The sequence below is a fragment of the Lissotriton helveticus genome, chromosome 5_1 (assembly GCF_964261635.1).
Source record: "Lissotriton helveticus chromosome 5_1, aLisHel1.1, whole genome shotgun sequence".
NCBI lineage: Eukaryota > Metazoa > Chordata > Amphibia > Caudata > Salamandridae > Lissotriton > Lissotriton helveticus.
The window spans coordinates 1,905,328,165-1,905,347,226 of NC_136065.1; the positions used below are offsets into that span (position 1 = coordinate 1,905,328,165).

At 46.7% G+C, this 19,062-nt stretch overlaps 1 protein-coding gene across 1 annotated transcript in view; it reads left to right on the plus strand.

The window, feature by feature from the left end:
- NT5C3B (5'-nucleotidase, cytosolic IIIB) overlaps positions 1-3,723 on the plus strand; it is a 70,397-nt gene extending 66,674 nt beyond the window's left edge. The window contains exon 9 of the mRNA XM_078645445.1: positions 646-3,723. Within this exon, the coding sequence (XP_078501571.1) occupies positions 646-756 (111 nt within the window). The 3' untranslated portion in view covers positions 757-3,723. The remainder of the gene's footprint in view (positions 1-645) is intronic.
- The last annotated feature ends 15,339 nt before the right edge of the window (positions 3,724-19,062 follow it).

Consider the following 19,062-nt stretch of genomic DNA (forward strand, 5'->3'; position numbering starts at 1 on the left):
CCAAGGATTATGTCACATGGCTGTTTAAAACCTAATCATAAAATCTGTACCGTATATGCCCACAGTGAATTAAGACCTGGAAATAATATGAAAGTAAGGTGAATGAGAAGAAAAATTAGTCTTGCAAATTCTATCAAACAATTTGCTATTCAGGACACCTCTGTTTTCTGATGGAAGACGTGACATATTTGCGTATATGCTAAATCGCATGTTTAAGAAGTGCAAGATCACAAAATATAGAGTGAACAAACTGTCTCAAGGACATAGGGTTTTGAAGGTCTACTTGTAAGAGCAGTCATCCTTCCATACACACTAAACAATTAAGTTTACTGAAGTTCTTAGGTGTATGATAAGAGAACCATCTCTTACATCACCCATGTATACTGTCTGGATCAGGTCAGGAAGCAAATTATTGACTGAGTGCAAATCAATGCCCTTCCCCTCAAGCACTTGCTCATGTCCATCAGTACCCTGAAAAATTTGAGACCGCACCCTCTGGTCAGCTGGTTAGAAGACAACAGTACGCATCATCTTGAAAAGGTTCAAGAATTGGATCAATTGAAATGAAGCAATGATAATTGTGTTGGGTTCCCTTGTCGTTACTTACATGTAACATTGTATTTTTGTCCTGTTTTATTACTGCAGGTTGAAGAGCAGCGGCAGATGTTTTTAGACGCCTTTGACATTGTGCTAGAGAAAGATGAGACCCTAGATGTGGTCAACGGAATTCTGCGCTATATAGGGGCCAAGAACTAAAGAGCACTTACTGACTCCCGCTGTCTGACATGCATGCTGAATCCCTGGACTTTATCATTTGGAAGGTTGCACGCAGGGATTTAATCATTTATGCTTCAAATGCTGTCTGTGGAATCCTGATAGTCAGTTTTCTTAAAAATAATATATACAGGAAACGATTATCTTTGCTACTATCACATCAGCCTGCAGTTTGCGTAGAGGACTATGGTGGTCCAGCAGATGGATGTCCTCTTGTGTATCTGCAATCCTAGCTCATTCTGGAAGAACAGCAATTTTTATATACTTTTGGATAAGAATATCTGTTGGTTTTCTTGTTTGCAACTAAGGACGAAAGAATAATTTGTTTCTGCAGGAAAGATTTCCAGACACTCTGTTTCGTCTTAAATGTAATTTGTCTATACAGTAACAAAATTCATTGGTTGTTTAAAAACATTATAAATAATAACCTGCCTTGTTCATTTTTAGATTTTCATGTATAAATGCCTTTAGCAGGGTTTAGTAAACCAAAAGGTCAGGATTTCAATGTGCCAAAAGCTGTTTAAGGTCATCTGTTGGCTGTGGCAATAGCTGTATTCAAGTGATGAGTTTTCCATTGCCTCTAACTCCCTTCTACTCAACAAACTATTTTTTTTTATGGAAGTTTTATATGACGCAAACTAGACCCGAAGGTGTCAGAGCGCTTTACATGAGCACCATTAGCATTACAGACTGACCCATTTATTTTTTATTAGGCATTGGGAGATTAAGTGATTTGTCCATAATCACAGGATGTTGAGCATCCCTTCCAAGACTTGAACCCAGTTCCCGAGCTTTGAGGTTGACTGTTCTAGCCATTAGGCCACATCCCCCTATTAACCAACAAAGTAGTTGTTCTCATGGTAAGCGGGTTCTCCTACTTTTCCAACCGACACCCTTTGTTCACATGGGCACCTACAGGTCTCAAAAGATCCCCTTCACCTGCAGAGTCCCTGAGGGTTCCATACTGTCTCTTCAGACATCCACTCCCTCAGGCACCTCTTGCATGTCCAGTGCCTACCTGAAACTCAACTCAACCAAGACACAATGCCTGTGATTTGCCAAGATCAGTAGAAACCTAACTCAATGACATGAACCTTGACAGCTTCAACCCCAACTTTCACCAAATGCCAAATCACTTGGATTCACCCTGGACACGATTCTCACCCTTAAGGAACACAGTTCCAAATAAAGAAAGACGGCCTGGTCCCAGCTCTCTCTTCTATGGAAAGGCAATAGTTTCTTACAGACAGCAACTTTAGAAATGCTGTTCAAACCAAGTCTGGATTGTGGTAATGCTCTCGCCCATGACCGATCACACTCCACTCCTAGGAGCCCTTAGGGGCATCTACACGGTGCTTGCAGGGCCTGAATAAATGTCATTACCTCACCCCACATCCGGATGGAACTCCATTGGCTCCTCTTGCCGGCCTGCACCATCTTCAAAACCAGCTGCATCATTTACAAAGCTATTAGGACCCTCACCCCTGATTATCTTGCAGACAATCTCGCCATCTCTGGTGGGTCCTGGCACACCCACACTGAATACAGACTGCACACTAAGAAGTATGAAAAAGAATAAAACAATACTGCAATCCTTTCCATAGTGTAAACCCAGGATCTGAAACAACCACCCCTTATCCAGCAAGATCACCCCCAAGCTGCCCCAATTTAGGAAAGTGTTGAAAACTCCTTTCTTTAAAGAACACTGCATCACAATGCACTTACCGTCCCCAACCCAGCTGCCGCTCCTATTACTTGTTGATTTTACTTTGTCCTTGACCTTCTAAAGTGCTAGGTTCATGCTATAGAAATACCATATATATACATCATTTGTCATAAGAGTTTCCTTCCCCTCCCCTCCAAGCTGGTAGGTCAGGACCAGAGATCAACAATGTGCTTATGTGCCTGCCTACAGTAGAAACCCTTGAGAATCTGCAGGCGCCAGCACACACACCTTCTGCACCTTCCCAAACTTTGAAGTGTGGTAAAGAGATAGGCAGCCGGAGCCCACACCGCCTATGCTGCCCAAACCCCACTATGTTTTTGGGGCAAATAGTGAATGCTTACACTGCTTTGTCTTGTGTAGCATAGTCTTTCTATATGTTTTGTTAATGCTACATGCATCACAGGCTTTGATGTGTGTTCATATAGTTTATGTACTGAATGGTTTTGAGTATATGACAGAAATGCTAGACCTTGAATTCAGGGTTTAATTATGGCCCTGGGAAACCCTTCTTGGGTAGGTGTCGCGCCCTATAAATGCAAATAATAAATAAATTATCATGGATTTCTTCGCTTTTCTTTTGCTGTCAAAAATTGTATGTTCTCAGTTGTCACTATTCTGCTACTCGCCTTGCCAAGGCCAATTTATCCCATTATCTGCAGTATTTCATGGTAGCTAGAAATGTGTTTGCAGATTGACCTTTTGCAATTCTGTGTCAGCAGAATTAAAAGATAAAATGTAGTTGCTTCCGTATGTTTCCTAATAAAGTAATAGGAGAACCGTTTTCCATCCTGCATTACAAATTCATGTCCCAGCCGTGAGGGATCCTCTGCTTGCTCTATTAAACCTAATTCATGAAAAAAGTGTAAATGTCCCTAGAATTAGGGCAGGACAAACAGACTGACGGGTTGCAGTGAAGGGTTGCTCATTATCACAGCTCCAATTTGAGGCCTACTGGCATACTAGAATGCAAAGGGATATGCAAAAGGGATTAGCTGACTCCGTAAATATTTTTGACAAAATATTATGATACATTTAATACTAGTACTTTAAGTTGTGAGCCAGCTAAATATAACTTATTTAGGGGTTTACCCAAAAGTTACGGGTTTGTGATGAACAATGTTATCTAGTTTTTTACCTTGCTAAGCTGTGTAGTATTATGATGATCATTTTAGTCATTTCACTTACATGTAAACAGCACTTAATAAATTTTAATATGCTATATATTACCACTGTTTGTGTGTATGATAATTTCATGTTTCATGATGGGGTTCTGTAATAGCACCTGCAAATATAAGAAATTATCCGACATGTATGTCTGACTTCTAACAACCTAGAAGTAGTGAGAATCCCCCTGCCAGTTTTCCTTTCCTCTCGAAAAGGTGATACATTCCTTTTGGGGATTAGGAAGTCTACCAGGTGTCACTCCAAAATACCAGGGTAACATGACGCCATGCTTCCCAAACCAGCAGCACAATCCCTGTATGAAAACCGTGGGCTCCTTTCACTGCTGTCATTTATTCTATGTTCTTATGAGTGTGAGGGATGCTAGCATTGTATTTCTGTGATATGCCTGCTCTCACAGGGGCTTACAGTGCTTGTTCGTACTGTGCCCACTTCGAGCATAAGGATTGCTTGTACTGTTGCTGTTCATGCAGTGCCTTTTCTGCGAGGTGAGGTGCTTGCACTGCATTTTTCTGTGATGTGACTGTTCATAGATGGAGACGTGCTGGAACTGTTGCTTTTACTGCTCTCTCAGGGAAACATGCACTTCTGGTAATGCGCTGCTCCTTCGGAGGATGAGCGATGAAGGCACTGGAGGGAATCTGTAATGTAGCTGCTCTGAGGAATGATACGCAGCATCATAGATAGCGCATGCATTGTCTCTTGAAGAGCTTTTGATTTCTATCCGTCTGCTTAGTGGCCATTTCTTACCATTGGTTGGCTACATTGTCACTCTCATTTAAACGGTTTACATCACAGCTACATAGAAGGCATCGCATTGTTATCCATATATGAGTTTGGCATATATGACAATCTAAACTTTGTACCGTCACTAAACAACTTTTACCAACTGCACAGTTATCATCCCTGTTTCATACATAACTTTCAGTAGCATTTCCCAGTTCAGAACACCTCCCTGATAGCTCATGCGGCGTGCTCTCCTTGTTGTGGTAGGTATTCCCTCAAGGGCTGCCATATGTCCTTTGGGCGAGATGTAGCGGGCTGTAGCTCTGTGAACAATTCACTTGTGGTGTCGCAGTATATCATACTCTTAATCTAATTGTTTACCTTGGGTTTTTGTTTGCTGCCCCAGCGTATAACTATTTGTCGTTTTGCCCAAAAAATTGCCATTGCTACGAATCTGCGCATGTTCTATGGGATCTCATCTACATAACCCAATAAAGCTACTAGTGGGGAGGGGCCAAAGTGCAACGCAATCATCAATTTTACTTCCTTGAATATGTCCTAACAGTATAAAGCTATTGTGGTACATGTCCACATCATGTGTGCAAATGCAGAGATGTGTAAATTGCATTTGGGGCAGTGTACAAATCTTACGCTGCCTATGCGGACCATCTGCTGTGGCGTGACATAAGCCCTTCTCAAAATCATTAAGTGGACCAATTTAGGTCTGTGATTACATGAGATTAGCTTTGTTTGTGCACAACAGCTTTTCCAGGTTTTGTCGGGGAGAGAATGTCCCAGGTCAGCTTCCCAGGCACTCCGCATCCTGGCATCATGTTGCGGCAGGAGCGGCAAGCAAGTTTTATATAGGCGGGACATGATGTGCTCTCCACTATGGTCCTCAATGATAAATGTGAGTGGTGTAATTTCCTTAGGTTCAATGGGATAAGTGGGCATGGCGTCCCTCAACACTCCCTGCATACGAGCCAGGATGAAGTAGTCCATGAAAGAGGCTGTTGAGAATCAGGATTCTCCAGTATTAGGGGTGTCTTTCATAGATTCACATGCCTGAATCATTCCCCGTCGTCGGAGTAGGAGTCCCACGGTACATAAAAAAGCAATAATATGCCATAATATCAGAAATACCAAACCAGGAAGTAAAGTAGCACCAACTACAGTAGAAAAAACTTCCACACTCGTGACTATCTTAGTCATTATGTGTTAGTCCAAACTGCAGCCAATCAGGCAACAGCACCCACCAGAATGTTCTCCCCAGAGGCTCAGGCTCTCAGATTTTCTACCGCACGTCGTGTGAAGGGAGTCTCTCTGAGCTCTGCTCAGTTTTTCTTTGAGAATAGTTGTTTCTTCAAGTTGTTAAGATGTCTACTTCTAAATCCCTGTTCAGGGCCTGTGAATCTTGTGGGAAGCTTAGGCTGTTCAAAGAAGATCCCCCACAAAAAATGTTTATATTGCCTTTATCCTGACCATAAGGCAAAGGAGTGTAAGATCTGTCGGACTTTCCCCCCTAAGACTATCAAGGACAGGGAAGGACGACTGCTGCTGTGGCTTAATAGACTCAAGGACAAGGATGGCCCTTTATCTGAGGTAGGAAGCATTGCCTCTACTTCTTCACGAATTTCCATTAAGAGGAAGGCTGAAACTGTAGTTTCATCTCCAAGGGCGAAGGTGGCAAAAGGGGCCCAATCCTCTCTGGATTCTTCTGGGCCTAGTGTTTCAAAAAAGACTCTTCCACCTGTTAAAGTGGATAGTACGCCCTTTCTGAAGTCTGGGAAATCTACAGTTCCCAAGAAATCTTCTCAGTCTGTGCCTCCTCAGTTGACAATTTCAACGTCAAAGAAGGATTGTGTTTCCTCTCATGTGGCCACGTCTACCACCTGCACGATGACTTTCTCCTCACCTAAGCCAGCTCTAGTGATGTCTTCAGCCTCATCGCCTACGCTGGTCCATGTACAGATCAGGCCTATCTCGTCGTCGACTATAGTCCCGTCGACGATGGCTAAGGTACCGTCGACGAGCTCCTCGTCTTCGAATCTAATGTCGACGGTTGGTTCCCCGTCGACGATGAAAATTGTGCCGTCGACGATGCTCTCGTCGACGAAATCCTCGTCAACGACAAAATCCTCGTCGACGATGAAATCCACGTCGACGAAGCTACCGTCGACGACGTCCCCGTCGACGAAGTTATCGTCGACGACCTCGTCGACGAAGGTACCATCTAAGAAGTCGTCGTCGACGAAGATACATCAATCGTCGCCGATGACACCGTCGACGAAGCAAAAGAGTCAGCTTCAGAAAGCAGGTTCGTCGACGACGGAGGTGAATCCATCGACGCCACCATTGGTAAGCTGCACTGCCTTACAAGTATGGTCAGCACAGCCATCTGGGATACCGTTGCCCTCACCTGCAACTACGGCTACGTTGTTAAAGAAACGGGCTACTAATGAAGTGATTCCTTCAACGCTAGTAGTGCCAGAGAAGCTTTTGGATTCTGATGAGGAGGGATCCTACGAGGATGAAAATTTTGGATTAGCCAGGAGTCCGTCTGACCTCCAAATTAAGATTCAAGACGGTGATACGGAAGACGATATGCAGGACACGGAGACCGTGTCGAATGAGGGCAGGCCTGCTCCCAGCACGCAAATGCCTGAGGATTTGTTTCGTAATTTACAATACATGCTCAGCGACTACTATAGGCGTTTTCCGCCTTCAGAGTCAGGTGACTCTCATGTATCTACGCCAAGGCCCAAGACGGCGACCCCACTTTCAAATCAGGCACAGCCAGTTGTTTCTGTGACGTTGGAGGAAGGACATTCAGCATTGGATGCGTCACAAGTCATAGCTCCTCAAACAGAGGATGACGGATACTCAGGTACTGAGGAGCAGGGAGAAGGAGAATTGGACAATAAATCAGATTCGTCGGAGTATGAGGATTACAATGCTAACACACCCTCTCCGGCAGAGCCCACAACATTGGAGTCGCCTCCTGCGGACATTGCCTCATTCCACAAGATCATGGATAGAGCAACAAGGAGGTTCATGATAATTATGGAGTCAAAACAAGAAGACTGTTTTTTGTATGACTTCAAGTCTTCGACACAGAAACAGAGTTGGACCATTCCAATCATAGAATTCATATGGAAGGAAGGACTGAAGATCATGTCCAAACCAAATTCTTTGCCAGCAGTGATCTCGAGAGTGGATAAGAAATATAGGGCGCCAAATTCATCTCCAGCGTGCCTCATTGGACAAGCGAAAGCAGACTCGGTGGTAGCGTAGGCAGCGCAAAAGAGATCTTCTAACCCATCAGCTCAAGTCTCTGTTCCGCCAGATAAAGACGGGAGACGTCTAGATTCAATCGGCAAAAAAGTTTCCACAATTGCAGCTACAACTGTTAGAGTCGCTAACTCTCTTGCCATATTAGGGAGATACGACAGACAGATGTGGTCGGACATCTTGCCGTATGTGGATAAACTTCCCGAGCCAGATCGGGCGGAAGCAAAGAAGATCCTCCAAGAAGGAGAGTGCGTCTCATCTGAGATGATTGATGCTGCAGTGGACGTTGCTGCCACAGGTTTTCGTCAGCTGGCGGGTGCAGCCGTCCTCAGGAGGCAAGGATGGTTGAAGGCCACGTCCTTTCGACAGGAGGTCCAGTCAAGGATTTTAGATATGGCTTATGATGGAGAGTATTTATTCGGAAAGCATGTAGACGATGCTCTGGAGGCCATCAAAAAGGATACTGAGACAGCACGTTCGCTGGGCACTTTACAATACAGGAAGCCTTCCTTTCGTGGAGCAAGAGGAAGAGGGAATTTCTCTAATAGAGGAGGCTATAATCAACAGCGCTCCTATTCTTCCACCCAGGGAAATCAAAGATACCAGCCATATCGTCAACAGACTTACGGGCAGAGAAGAGGACATTTTTCTCAGTCTCAAGGAAAATCCAACTATCGAGGAAGAGACAATAAAAAGTGAGAAACGCATCCTGCCGCCACTTTGCCCCAACCCGGACCAAATTGGAGGAAAAATATCCCAAAATTACTTAAATTGGTCCAAGATTACCACGGACAAATGGGTTCTGGATGTGGTGAACAGAGGTCACATTTTGGAATTCGTAAAAACTCCCCCAAACCTTCCCCCAAGAGGTCCACCTCCAGCACATCTCAAGGAGCTGTTTGTCCAGATCAACATTATGATTCGAAAAGGAGCAATAGAAAGGGTACCTCGTCATCAGAAAGGGAAAGGCTTCTACTCAAGATTTTTCCTTATTCGCAAGAAGTCGGGGGAATGGCGACCCATCCTCGACCTGCGTGCCCTCAACAAATTCCTCAAAAAACTGTCGTTCAGGATGCTGACACTTCAAGGAATCCTCCATTTTCTTTCGGCGGGAGAGTATATGGCTACACTCGACCTTCAGGATGCATACTTCCATGTTCCAATTTTTTCCAGACACCGGAAGTTTCTCAGAATCAGAGTGGCTGGCAGGGACTTCCAGTTCAAAGTTCTTCCCTTTGGACTGCGCTCAGCCCCCAGAGTGTTCACAAAGATGCTGGCCCCGGTGGCAGCCCACCTTCGGTTGCAGTCAATACAGATATATCCATATCTAGACGATTGCCTTATCAAGGCCAGTTCTTTCACCATGGTAAAAACTCACATTCAAAAAGCTCTGTCACTGATGCAAAGTCTGGGGTTCACAGTGAACTTCCAGAAATCACACCTGACGCCATCAAGGAGAAAGACTTTCTTGGGAGCGACACTAGACACCAAACTCGCCCAAGTGTTTATCTCAAAGGAGAGACAGGAAAAGATACAACGGATGGCTGCTGCACTGTTGTTAAAAAGCTGCGTTTCAGTACGCATGTTCAAGTCTTTTATAGGGATGATTTCTTCCTGTATTCTTCTCACCCCCAACTGTCGTCTTCGGATGAGGCCCTTGCAAGAGGAGCTCAGTCACCAGTAGATACAGGTGTCCGGGTCCTTCGAGGACATCATAAAGATAACACCACGAATGCGAGAAGCGATTCAATGGTGGAGTCAAGGTTGCAACATACAAGTGGGATGCTCTTTCCTCACGGAAGTGCCCAGGTTCATAGTGACGACAGACGCTTCAATGAAAGGCTGGGGTGCACACCTCCAAGGCATGACGGCCAGCGGAAAATGGGACAAACTCCAACTGAAATGGCACATAAACAGGCTCGAATTGCACGCCATCTTGCTAGCCCTGAAGTCCTTTCAAACGACCCTAGAGGGTGCCACAGTCTTGATCCGGACAGACAACACCACCTGCATGCATTACCTAAACAAGCAGGGGGGCACAAGATCAGCCCGGCTGTCGCACCAGGCGCAAGAGATTTGGAGTTGGGCCCTGACTCACAATATACATCTGTCAGCTGTCCACGTTCCGGGAATCGCGAATGTGTTAGCGGACTCTCTCAGCAGATCCGCAGGTTGCACTCACGAGTGGGAACTGCATCAACCATCTCTAGACCGCATCTTTCAGGCATGGGGGCATCCGGATCTGGACTTGTTTGCGACGCATCAGAACCGAAAATGCCCATACTTTGCAAGCTGGGTTCCCCACAAGGACTCATGCGGGGATGCCCTTTCGATGAGTTGGTATCAAATATTCGCTTACGCTTTTCCACCGATACCATTGATACCGAAAGTCATCAAGAAGATGAAGAAACAGCCATGTCGGTTAATCCTGATTGCTCCACGATGGCCCCGGCAATACTGGTTCACCGAGCTGCTCCTTCTCTCGGAATGCAACCCGATCCAACTTCCTCACATTCCGAATCTCCTCTCTACCCACAAGGGCAAGGTATATCATCCGGACCCGAACTCGCTGAAATTGTCGGCTTGGCTCCTCAGCACATGGAATTTGCACACTTAAACATTCCGCAGGATTGCCAGGAGGTACTGGCGAAGGCCAGAGCTCCATCTACGATCAAAACCTACAAACTTAAGTGGAGGCGTTTTTGTTCATGGTGCCAGTCTAATGGTCTTCATCCCCTTCATGCAAAGCCAGAGCAAATTCTACCTTTCTTTCTGCATTTGGCCAGATTGGGTTTGGCGCATTCTACTCTTAAGGTCTTCCTGGCTGCCATTTCCAGATTTCGTCAGGATGGATCAAATTCGTTGTACTCTGTGCGGATTATACAACAATTCTTCAAAGGTTTGTTTCGTATGTTTCCGCCTGTGCGGAAACCTCCTCCTACATGGCATCTGAATGTCGTACTAACTCAGCTCATGCGTCACCCGTTCGAGCCGATCCATAAGGTGGACCTGAAATTTGTAACATGGAAAGTGTCATTGTTACTAGCATTAACATCTGCTAGAAGGGTTAGCGATGTTCAGGCATTCACATCTAAATCGCCTTTCATCCAATTTACCACTGACTTGGTAGTACTACGTACTAATCCAACGTACATGCCAAAGGTGCCTTTGGATTTTCACCTAAATGAGCCTGTTGTTCTCAAGACATTCTTTCCAACCCCACAGTCTCCATCTGAACGAGCACTGCATTCGTTGGATATTAGGAGATGCCTCAAGTTTTACCTATCAAGAACCTCTAACATCCGCAAGACAGACCAGCTGTTCGTGGCTTATGGGCGGCAGCGCCAGGGCTGTGCAGTTTCAAAACAGACCATTGCTAGATGGGTCTCCTCTACAATTGGACTTTGTCATCAGCAGGCCGGTAGACCCTTACAGGCCTTGCCAAGAGCACATTCTACAAGGGCGGTTAGCTCTTCCACTGCCCTTTTTGCTGGTGTGCCTCTTCGACAGATCTGCAGAGCTGCTACGTGGTCTAGCAGGCACACCTTTAATAGACACTACTGTCTAGATTCAGCAGACGACGCAGATGCTTCGGTTGGAAGAGCAGTGCTGCGCAATCTTTTCAAATAAGGTGAGCCTCTGTTTCCACCTCCTCATCTATGCTCTTTAGACGTTTGGTCAGATGTTGATGATTATTGTTATACATGTATTCTGTATTTATATATATATATATATATATATAATTTATACTCTGACGTCTACGAGCGTTATGCTGGGAGTACTGCTTACTATTCTGATTCAGGCATGTGAATCTATGAAAGACACCCCTAATACTGGAGAAGAACAATAGTTACTTACCTGTAAACAGGTGGTTCTCCAGTATTGGTGTCTTTCATAGATTCACATGCAAACCGCCCGCCTTCCCCCAGAGACTCACTCAGGCATTATGGGGTTTCACTCCTGTGCGAGAAAATCTGAGAGCCTGAGCCTCTGGGGAGAACATTCTGGTGGGTGCTGTCGCCTGATTGGCTGCAGTTTGGACTAACACATAATGACTAAGATAGTCACGAGTGTGGAAGTTTTTTCTACTGTAGTTGGTGCTACTTTACTTCCTGGTTTGGTATTTCTGATATTTGTTATATATATTATGGCATATTATTGCTTTTTTATGTACCGTGGGACTCCTACTCCGACGACGGGGAATGATTCAGGCATGTGAATCTATGAAAGACACCAATACTGGAGAACCACCTGTTTACAGGTAAGTAACTATTGTTCGTCCTCTGTACGGGAACCGGTCACCAATAGTACATATGAGCAGTTTCTGTAGGGTGCGCTTCGTTATCATTTCCAGTGTAGGGGGGAGCTGTGGATTGCTAAGTATTGGTAGTGCTGGGGAGTGTAATGTCGTCCCCCCTGTGTACCTAAGTAGCCGCAACCATGCCCAACATGTAGTCTATAGTGTCTGGATTTCATGGGGATCGTGTTTCATCCCAAATGGCAGCAGCATACTCAGTGGGGTGGGGTCCGCCAAGTCCCTCTCTGGCTTAGTGGTGCTCGCGCGTCTAGGTGGTACCAAAGCCGGGAGTAGCCACATTGTGCTACTGGATAATACAACTGTACATCCGGCACCCCGAATCCGTCCTTTTCGTACGGTAGGGTCAGCGTGTTCCAGCTTATTCTTGTCGTCCCCCCCAATATCAGATTTGTTAAGAGCGTTCGCACCTGTAAGAAGAAAGTATTTGTTAATGGAATAGGTATATTTTGAAAAAGGAAGAGCAGCCCTGGCAGTACCACCATTTTAATAATAGCTATGTGCCCAGCCATGGATAGTGGCAATTGGGTCCATCGCTCTACCTGTGCGTGTAATTTATCCACTGCTGGGCCGTAATTTAGTCTCAATACCTGCTCTTTGTCCTTGTGGAGGTGTATTCCCAAATACTTTGTGTCCCCCTCGCACCACTGAATTGGGAATTTCATGCAATTCTTGTTGTGTACTTCCGTCAGCTGGAAGAACTCTGACTTGCCCCAGTTAATCTGGAGTCCAGACAGGGTTCTAAATCGCTCAATTTCCACTAGGATTGGTGGGAGGTTGGTGGACGGCATTCTTACATATATCACCAGATCATTTGCATATAATGTAATCAATAGCGGACCGTGTTTGAACTTTAGTTCTCTATGCATGTGGTCTTTTTGCAAGTAACGCTCCATTGCGATTTATAAACAAATTTGGGGATAGTGGGCACCCCTGCCTGGTGCCCCTCGATATCGGAAAGGGCTCCATAATCGTGCTATTGAAACGTATGCATGCTGAGGGTGCGGTGTATAGCATCTTGATCAATGCTAAAAAGCCCTTTGGTATGCCCAGCTTACCCAGCATCTTATACAGAAAAGGCCACTCAACCGAGTCAAATGCCTTTTCAGCATTCAGAAAGACTGCCGCCACCAGTACTTTTGGGTCTATGCTATTGACAACCGGGGTGCTTTGTTCGGGCGCAGCGAGGGTGTGCTGCAGAATTGCTCACCTACCGGCGTACTCTTTCGTCCTGAAGCTGCTCGTCCAGACATCGTGTGGGAGGGCTGCCACGGACCTTCAGAGGCAGTGTGGAAATCAGCGCAGAGACTACCCTACAGACGCCTAGCGGGACTGCGAGGACCAGCATGCAGTGCGGCTGGGATCTGCCGCAGCTGGTCCTCTTCCCGCGTCTCCCTGCAGTTAAAATCTTTGGCAGGGCGGTGTCTCCGGGTGCTTTGTTCGGCGCAGCGAGGGTGTGCTGCAGAATTGCTCACCTACCGGCGGACTCTCTTTCGTCCTGAAGCCGCTCGTCCAGACATCGTGTGGGAACCCTGCCACGGACCTTCAGAGGCATTGTGGAAATCAGCGCAGAGACTACCCTACAGACGCCTAGCGGGACTGCGAGGACCAGCGTGCTGTGCGGCTGGGATCTGCCGCAGCTGGTCCTCTTCCCGCGCCTCCCTCATCTACTATCTAACCTCACGCTCCAGCGCGCATGCGGGACGCGCGCGGGCGCCGGTCTAAGCCCGGGCAAAGGGCGGGCCGTTTGAGGCCGTTAGAGAATGGCAGAGACCGGACCGGGCCACCCCCCTAACGATTCGCTCTTCAGGTTTCCTGTACCAGCCCGCTTGGCTACCTAGAGGTTCGGACTTAACACAATGGCTACGAGAGAAACAAGAAGCAAGGCTGCTTCCATGGTCTCAGGTACTTAGGACAATTTTCTTGCAAGGGCAAATACAGTGGTAAATAAGGGGCTCACAGTGTTAGAAAAGCAAATCGCTGAAGGTATAGAAAGCTCGCACCTGGCTTCTCCGGGGTCATCATCCAATGTTAGATCATCACTATTGCTTGATGCTACGCACTTATCACTTATGGATAGTATTGATCAAACCATAGAGTCTGTCTTACAACAGCTAAGGACACCTTCTAACTCACACAGGGATAGAGACTCAGTACACATCACTGATGAGGTGGAATCCTCCCCTACTGTAGAGTTAGTCTTACCTAGGGCTCCGGGGGACAGTTTGACTGTAATAGAACATATGGGTGATAGAGAAGTTGTTGCCCCGAAAAAGAAAAGATCTGGGAAGTCCAAAGTTGCTAAAAGGGCTAAAGTTGACCACACAACGAACACTATTAAAGATAGTACGGACGCCCCCGGAACCTCAACCATAGGGAACGTCATGGAAACGGCGAGTCCTCCATCACTCACCTCCAACCCTATACTCACGCACACCGGCCCATTTATTTTTGGAGGGGGTCCTTTTAACACCTCAGAGCATATCATTTGCTCACTTACTGATATTTTTAAAAGCCTTCTGGATCCTCTCTCCCTCAAACTAGACTCTATTGCGGCTAGACTTCTAGCTTTAGAAAGATCAAGGGGTAGCGGTGGCGACCAGCAAGGGCTACCAGTAAGTACACATGGAGCTAACGGGGCTAATGTTGGGATTCTTTCCTCCCCTACTGCTATAGTTACTGCGGCTCCTATTCCACCAATAGCTCCTCCCCGGGAGAATACCATCACAGTCCCTCCACCGCAACCTGCCCCTGTACCCCTTCCAAGGCAACTGCCACCGGTACCAACTGCCAGGAGGTCGAAGCCACCTGCTTCGGCCAGTTCATCTGGACAGGAAAAACCATCTAATGAAACAGCTAGCTGCCCAAATCGGTCAGCTAGCTCCTTCAACCGGCGAAAGGCAGTTAACCTGCCCCCCGAAGCGGCGGCCTATACTGTGATTCTGATGGGGGTACCGGAGCTTTCCAGCAACGTGGTGGAATCCTACGATTCCCTACGCAACAAAGTTATTAGCTGGTTAAACGTCCAAAGGCCCCTACCACCTGACCTAAGAGGAGATGTACTTATGGTTAGAAGGGTCCCATGGATTGGGTACACTGCCAAGAAAAGTGTGGGGGATTGTATAATTGTGAGCTTTAAGAACCCGCAGGTTGCTACGTACATTTGTAATTGGCTTGGGAGATCTGAAAATACATCCATAGAATTGGTCCCTCTGTCGTTCTTCTACCCCAATGTACGAGACTTGACTTTGAGGAGGGACGATGGTTGGACAAGGGTGGGTTTTGCTGTTGATGGGTCAAGATACAGGCCCACCCGCAATGATATCCCTGTTCATGGCAACTATGTGCATCCCAACAGATTCAGTTGCTTTGATCAGGTTGATTGACTCCAGAAGGGTGCATCTTCTAGGCACACCCAAAGTATCACTGGTGAATCTGTAGGACAGGGGTCAGGGAGAGGCGCAATCGATACCTCCATTCGAGACTCTGATGCATCTCCCCGGGAGAGCTTAATCTCTATCAGCCCCCGGGGCCAAGCAAATAACTTACTTCTGAGCCCACCTCATCCCAATTTAGCACCCGTAGTTTCATCCACATTGGAAACAACACTGCAAGGGCACCGTCAGACACCGCACCAGAGGCAACCAGGGGGTTGGGATCAAAGACTCCAGCTGGAACCCTGAAGGTCCTCTCCTGGAATGTGGCGGGTATTGCCAATAAACTAGTTACAAATGACTGGGATTCCTTAGTAGGCAGCAGCGACATTTGTCTCTTCCAAGAGACCTGGGCCAGGGAACCCCTGTGTAGAGCAGGATATGCAATCTTTGAAATTAAAGCTAAGTGGAGTGATAAAGGGAGGCCCTCGGGTGGTTTGGCGATCTGGGTAGCCAGTCATATTGGGTGTAATGCGGAGTATGTACCTACTTTTTCGCAGGACATACAATGTGTTTTACTTAAATGGCCCAATGCATTCAATTTGGTTATTATTAAAGTCTACTCTCGCCCAGTTAGTGCGTCCATGGAATCTCTTACACTCGACGATCTCTCGTCATTCCTGGGGCAACTCCCCATCGACTGTAAGATAGTGATGGGTGGAGATTTTAATTGTCACTTTGAACCCCTGGAAGGTTTGAAGGAGGGTGCCCTAACTGATGAAAACGATTACTGGGGGGTCCCGCCATGCCAATCCCCCGATCCCAAAACTTGGTCCCCTCTTGCAGTGCAAATTATGTCCCTAACACTAAACTTTGCGCTAAGGGCTTGTAATGGGCGTACTCCTTCTGATACCCCTTCATCGTGCACCTTCAATAGGAAGGACCATGAATCGCGCCTGGACTACATTTTTGTAGACACAGGCCTGTGGTCCAAGGTACAGGATTTCAGGGTTATTGAAAGAACAGACAGTGATCATAACGCACTTTTATTAGATATGGTGCACCCCTCACCTGCTGCTGGGTCACTATCCACCGATCCCAGCGAGGACCCAGGGAATCTGGTTCTTAGTAGGGTAAGATGGGGGAATTTGGTAAACTCAAAAGAGAGTATAAGTAAAATTTATGAACTAGCACTTCCCAAGCTAAATGAAATGGACGGATTAATCAACCAGCCTAGACCCCCAGATTTTAACGAGAAATTAGCCCAAATCCATATAGACTTAGTGGGGACCCTAGGAGAGGTTTTTTACCCGGTTGTAGTGCCAAGGAAGAAAAAGACCCGAACCTCAACCTAGTACAATTCCTCTTGTAAAAAGATAAAGACAGAGCTAATAGCCACAATAAAAGCAGGTACTAATAAGGGTAAGGTAGCTGAGCTCAGGCGGAAATATAGGGAAGCCATGGCACAAGCAAAATCCGATTGGGACTGGAATAGATGGCAGGATCTCTCCCTGGCACTAGAAGCGAAGGATTCTAGAAAATTTTGGTCCTTGGTTAATACCGGCTCAGGAGAATCAAAAACTGCAGTGGAGCCAAACATAGCAGCTTCCGTCTGGGAAGCCCATTTTAGCAAATTGTACCAAGATACCCCTGAATTTGCTAATGATGTGGCCACTGATGTCCTACCTGACCCTGTAGTTGGACTAGAATTTACTCTGGGTGAGGTAGTTAGTGCAATAGAGAGAATGGCGTTGGGGAAGGCCCCGGGACTCGACAGATTGCCTGGCGACCTTTTTAGACATCATCCAGAGATCTGGGGCCCGTACCTCCTTATCTTTAATTCCATCGCGGGAGGTATGGAGATCCCCTGTACTTGGCTGGGGGCAGAAATAGTACCTATCTTTAAAAAGGGTTCTCCTCTGCTCCCAGCCAACTACAGGCCGATTAGCCTTATAGATGTTCCCCAAAAATTATTCTCTCGCCTTCTCCTGGACCACCTTCTAGACTGGATGGAGGAAAACGAGATCCTGAGTCCCCTCCAGGCGGGGCTTCAGGAAAAACACGTCCACTATGGATCAGATTTTCCGTCTCGTTCTCTACTGGAAAACTGTGAGGTTAGAGGGGGGGAGGCTGTACATGGTGTTCGTGGACCTGAGGTCCACCTTTGATTTGGTTCCCCGCAAGAAACTATGGGAGGTCCTAAAGGAGCTGGGTGTTCCTACCCATCCCAGGGAGAGGTGTGGCGCCGCGGCCAGGGCGACTGACGCTGGAATCTGGGGACCACGGTTCGATCCCCGGCTCCGGCGGCAGGTTAGCCCAGCACCATGTGACTCTGGGCAATAGCTCGCTTAATCTTCCCGACGGCCCCCAGCGCCTAGAGACCCTTACGGGTGATTGTGCGCTTTACAAATGTGGACTTTACTTTTACTTTACCCATCTACTACATGCTATAATTAGGGTCCATGACAGCAACTTTGCTCAGGTCAGGTGTGGGAGGGATGGAGCGTTGTCGTCCAGGTTCCCGGTTCTAAGGGGGGTAAGACAGGGTTGCGTTTTGGCGCCAACCCTGTTTTGCCTTTAACAGTGTCATATCCCATCTTGACAATGTCACGGACAATGACGCTCCCTTGTTGGCAGGCAGGAGGGTACCGGCTATCATGTTTGCCGACGATACCCTCCTGCTTTCCAAATCGCCGATGGGGATCCAACGGATTTTAGATGGGTTTGGTCTTTTCTGTAGACAACATGGTCTAGAGATCAATACAGAGAAGACCAAATTCATGATATTCAACCCCTCCCCTAAAACCAGACCTAATCCAAAACTGGGTTCTGCAAGACTGGAAAGGGTAAAAACGTTCCAGTACCTGGGGGTAACCTTACATGAGAACTTATCCTGGGACCCCCAGATAGCTAGATCCCGGTTAAAGTTGTCTCAATTGTCGGGGGCGATTTTGAAGGTTGCAAACACTTCTACCTTCAAACCCATCAGCCCGGCAGTAGAGATGTATAAAACCCAAGCAAAAGCGGCCGCTTCCTATGGTAGTGAGTTATGGGGGTATAAAGCTGGGACAGAACTTGTCAGAGTAGAAAACAACTTCCTCAGACGTCTCCTGGCCCTCCCCCGTGGCACACCCTTGCTCCCTTTAAGACTAGATGTGGGTCTCCCTTCGATAGGCGAGGACTTGGAATTAAAACCGCTAAGATTTTGGCACAGGCTATGGACCACCGGCGAGCTTGCACACTATAGGCAAGACCTTATCCATGTAATGAATCTGAACCAGCGTGACAGTATCCCGTGGTTGGCCTTTATAAAGAGAGAACTGTACCGTCTGGGACTCCCCGAGCTATGGGAGTTTCCTGAACAAGGCTGCCAAAGGGTCCCTCGCAAAAGATTGGTCGAAATTTACAAGGAGAAAAGTCTAGTTTCTCTGGTGTGTGCACCCAATAATGGCACTTTAACTGAACAATTCTTGGACTCCAAAAATTCTTATCAATTTGAAGGTTTTATGGACATCATTTTCCCCATTTTAGCAAGAAAATTGTTTATCCAATGGAGGTTAGGCACCCTGCCCATCAAAACCTTTACTTGTAAATGGACAATGAGGGACGACAAAACCTGTCCAGGGTGCAGTAATCACGATGAGGAGGAGATTCATGTTCTGTTTTTCTGCCCA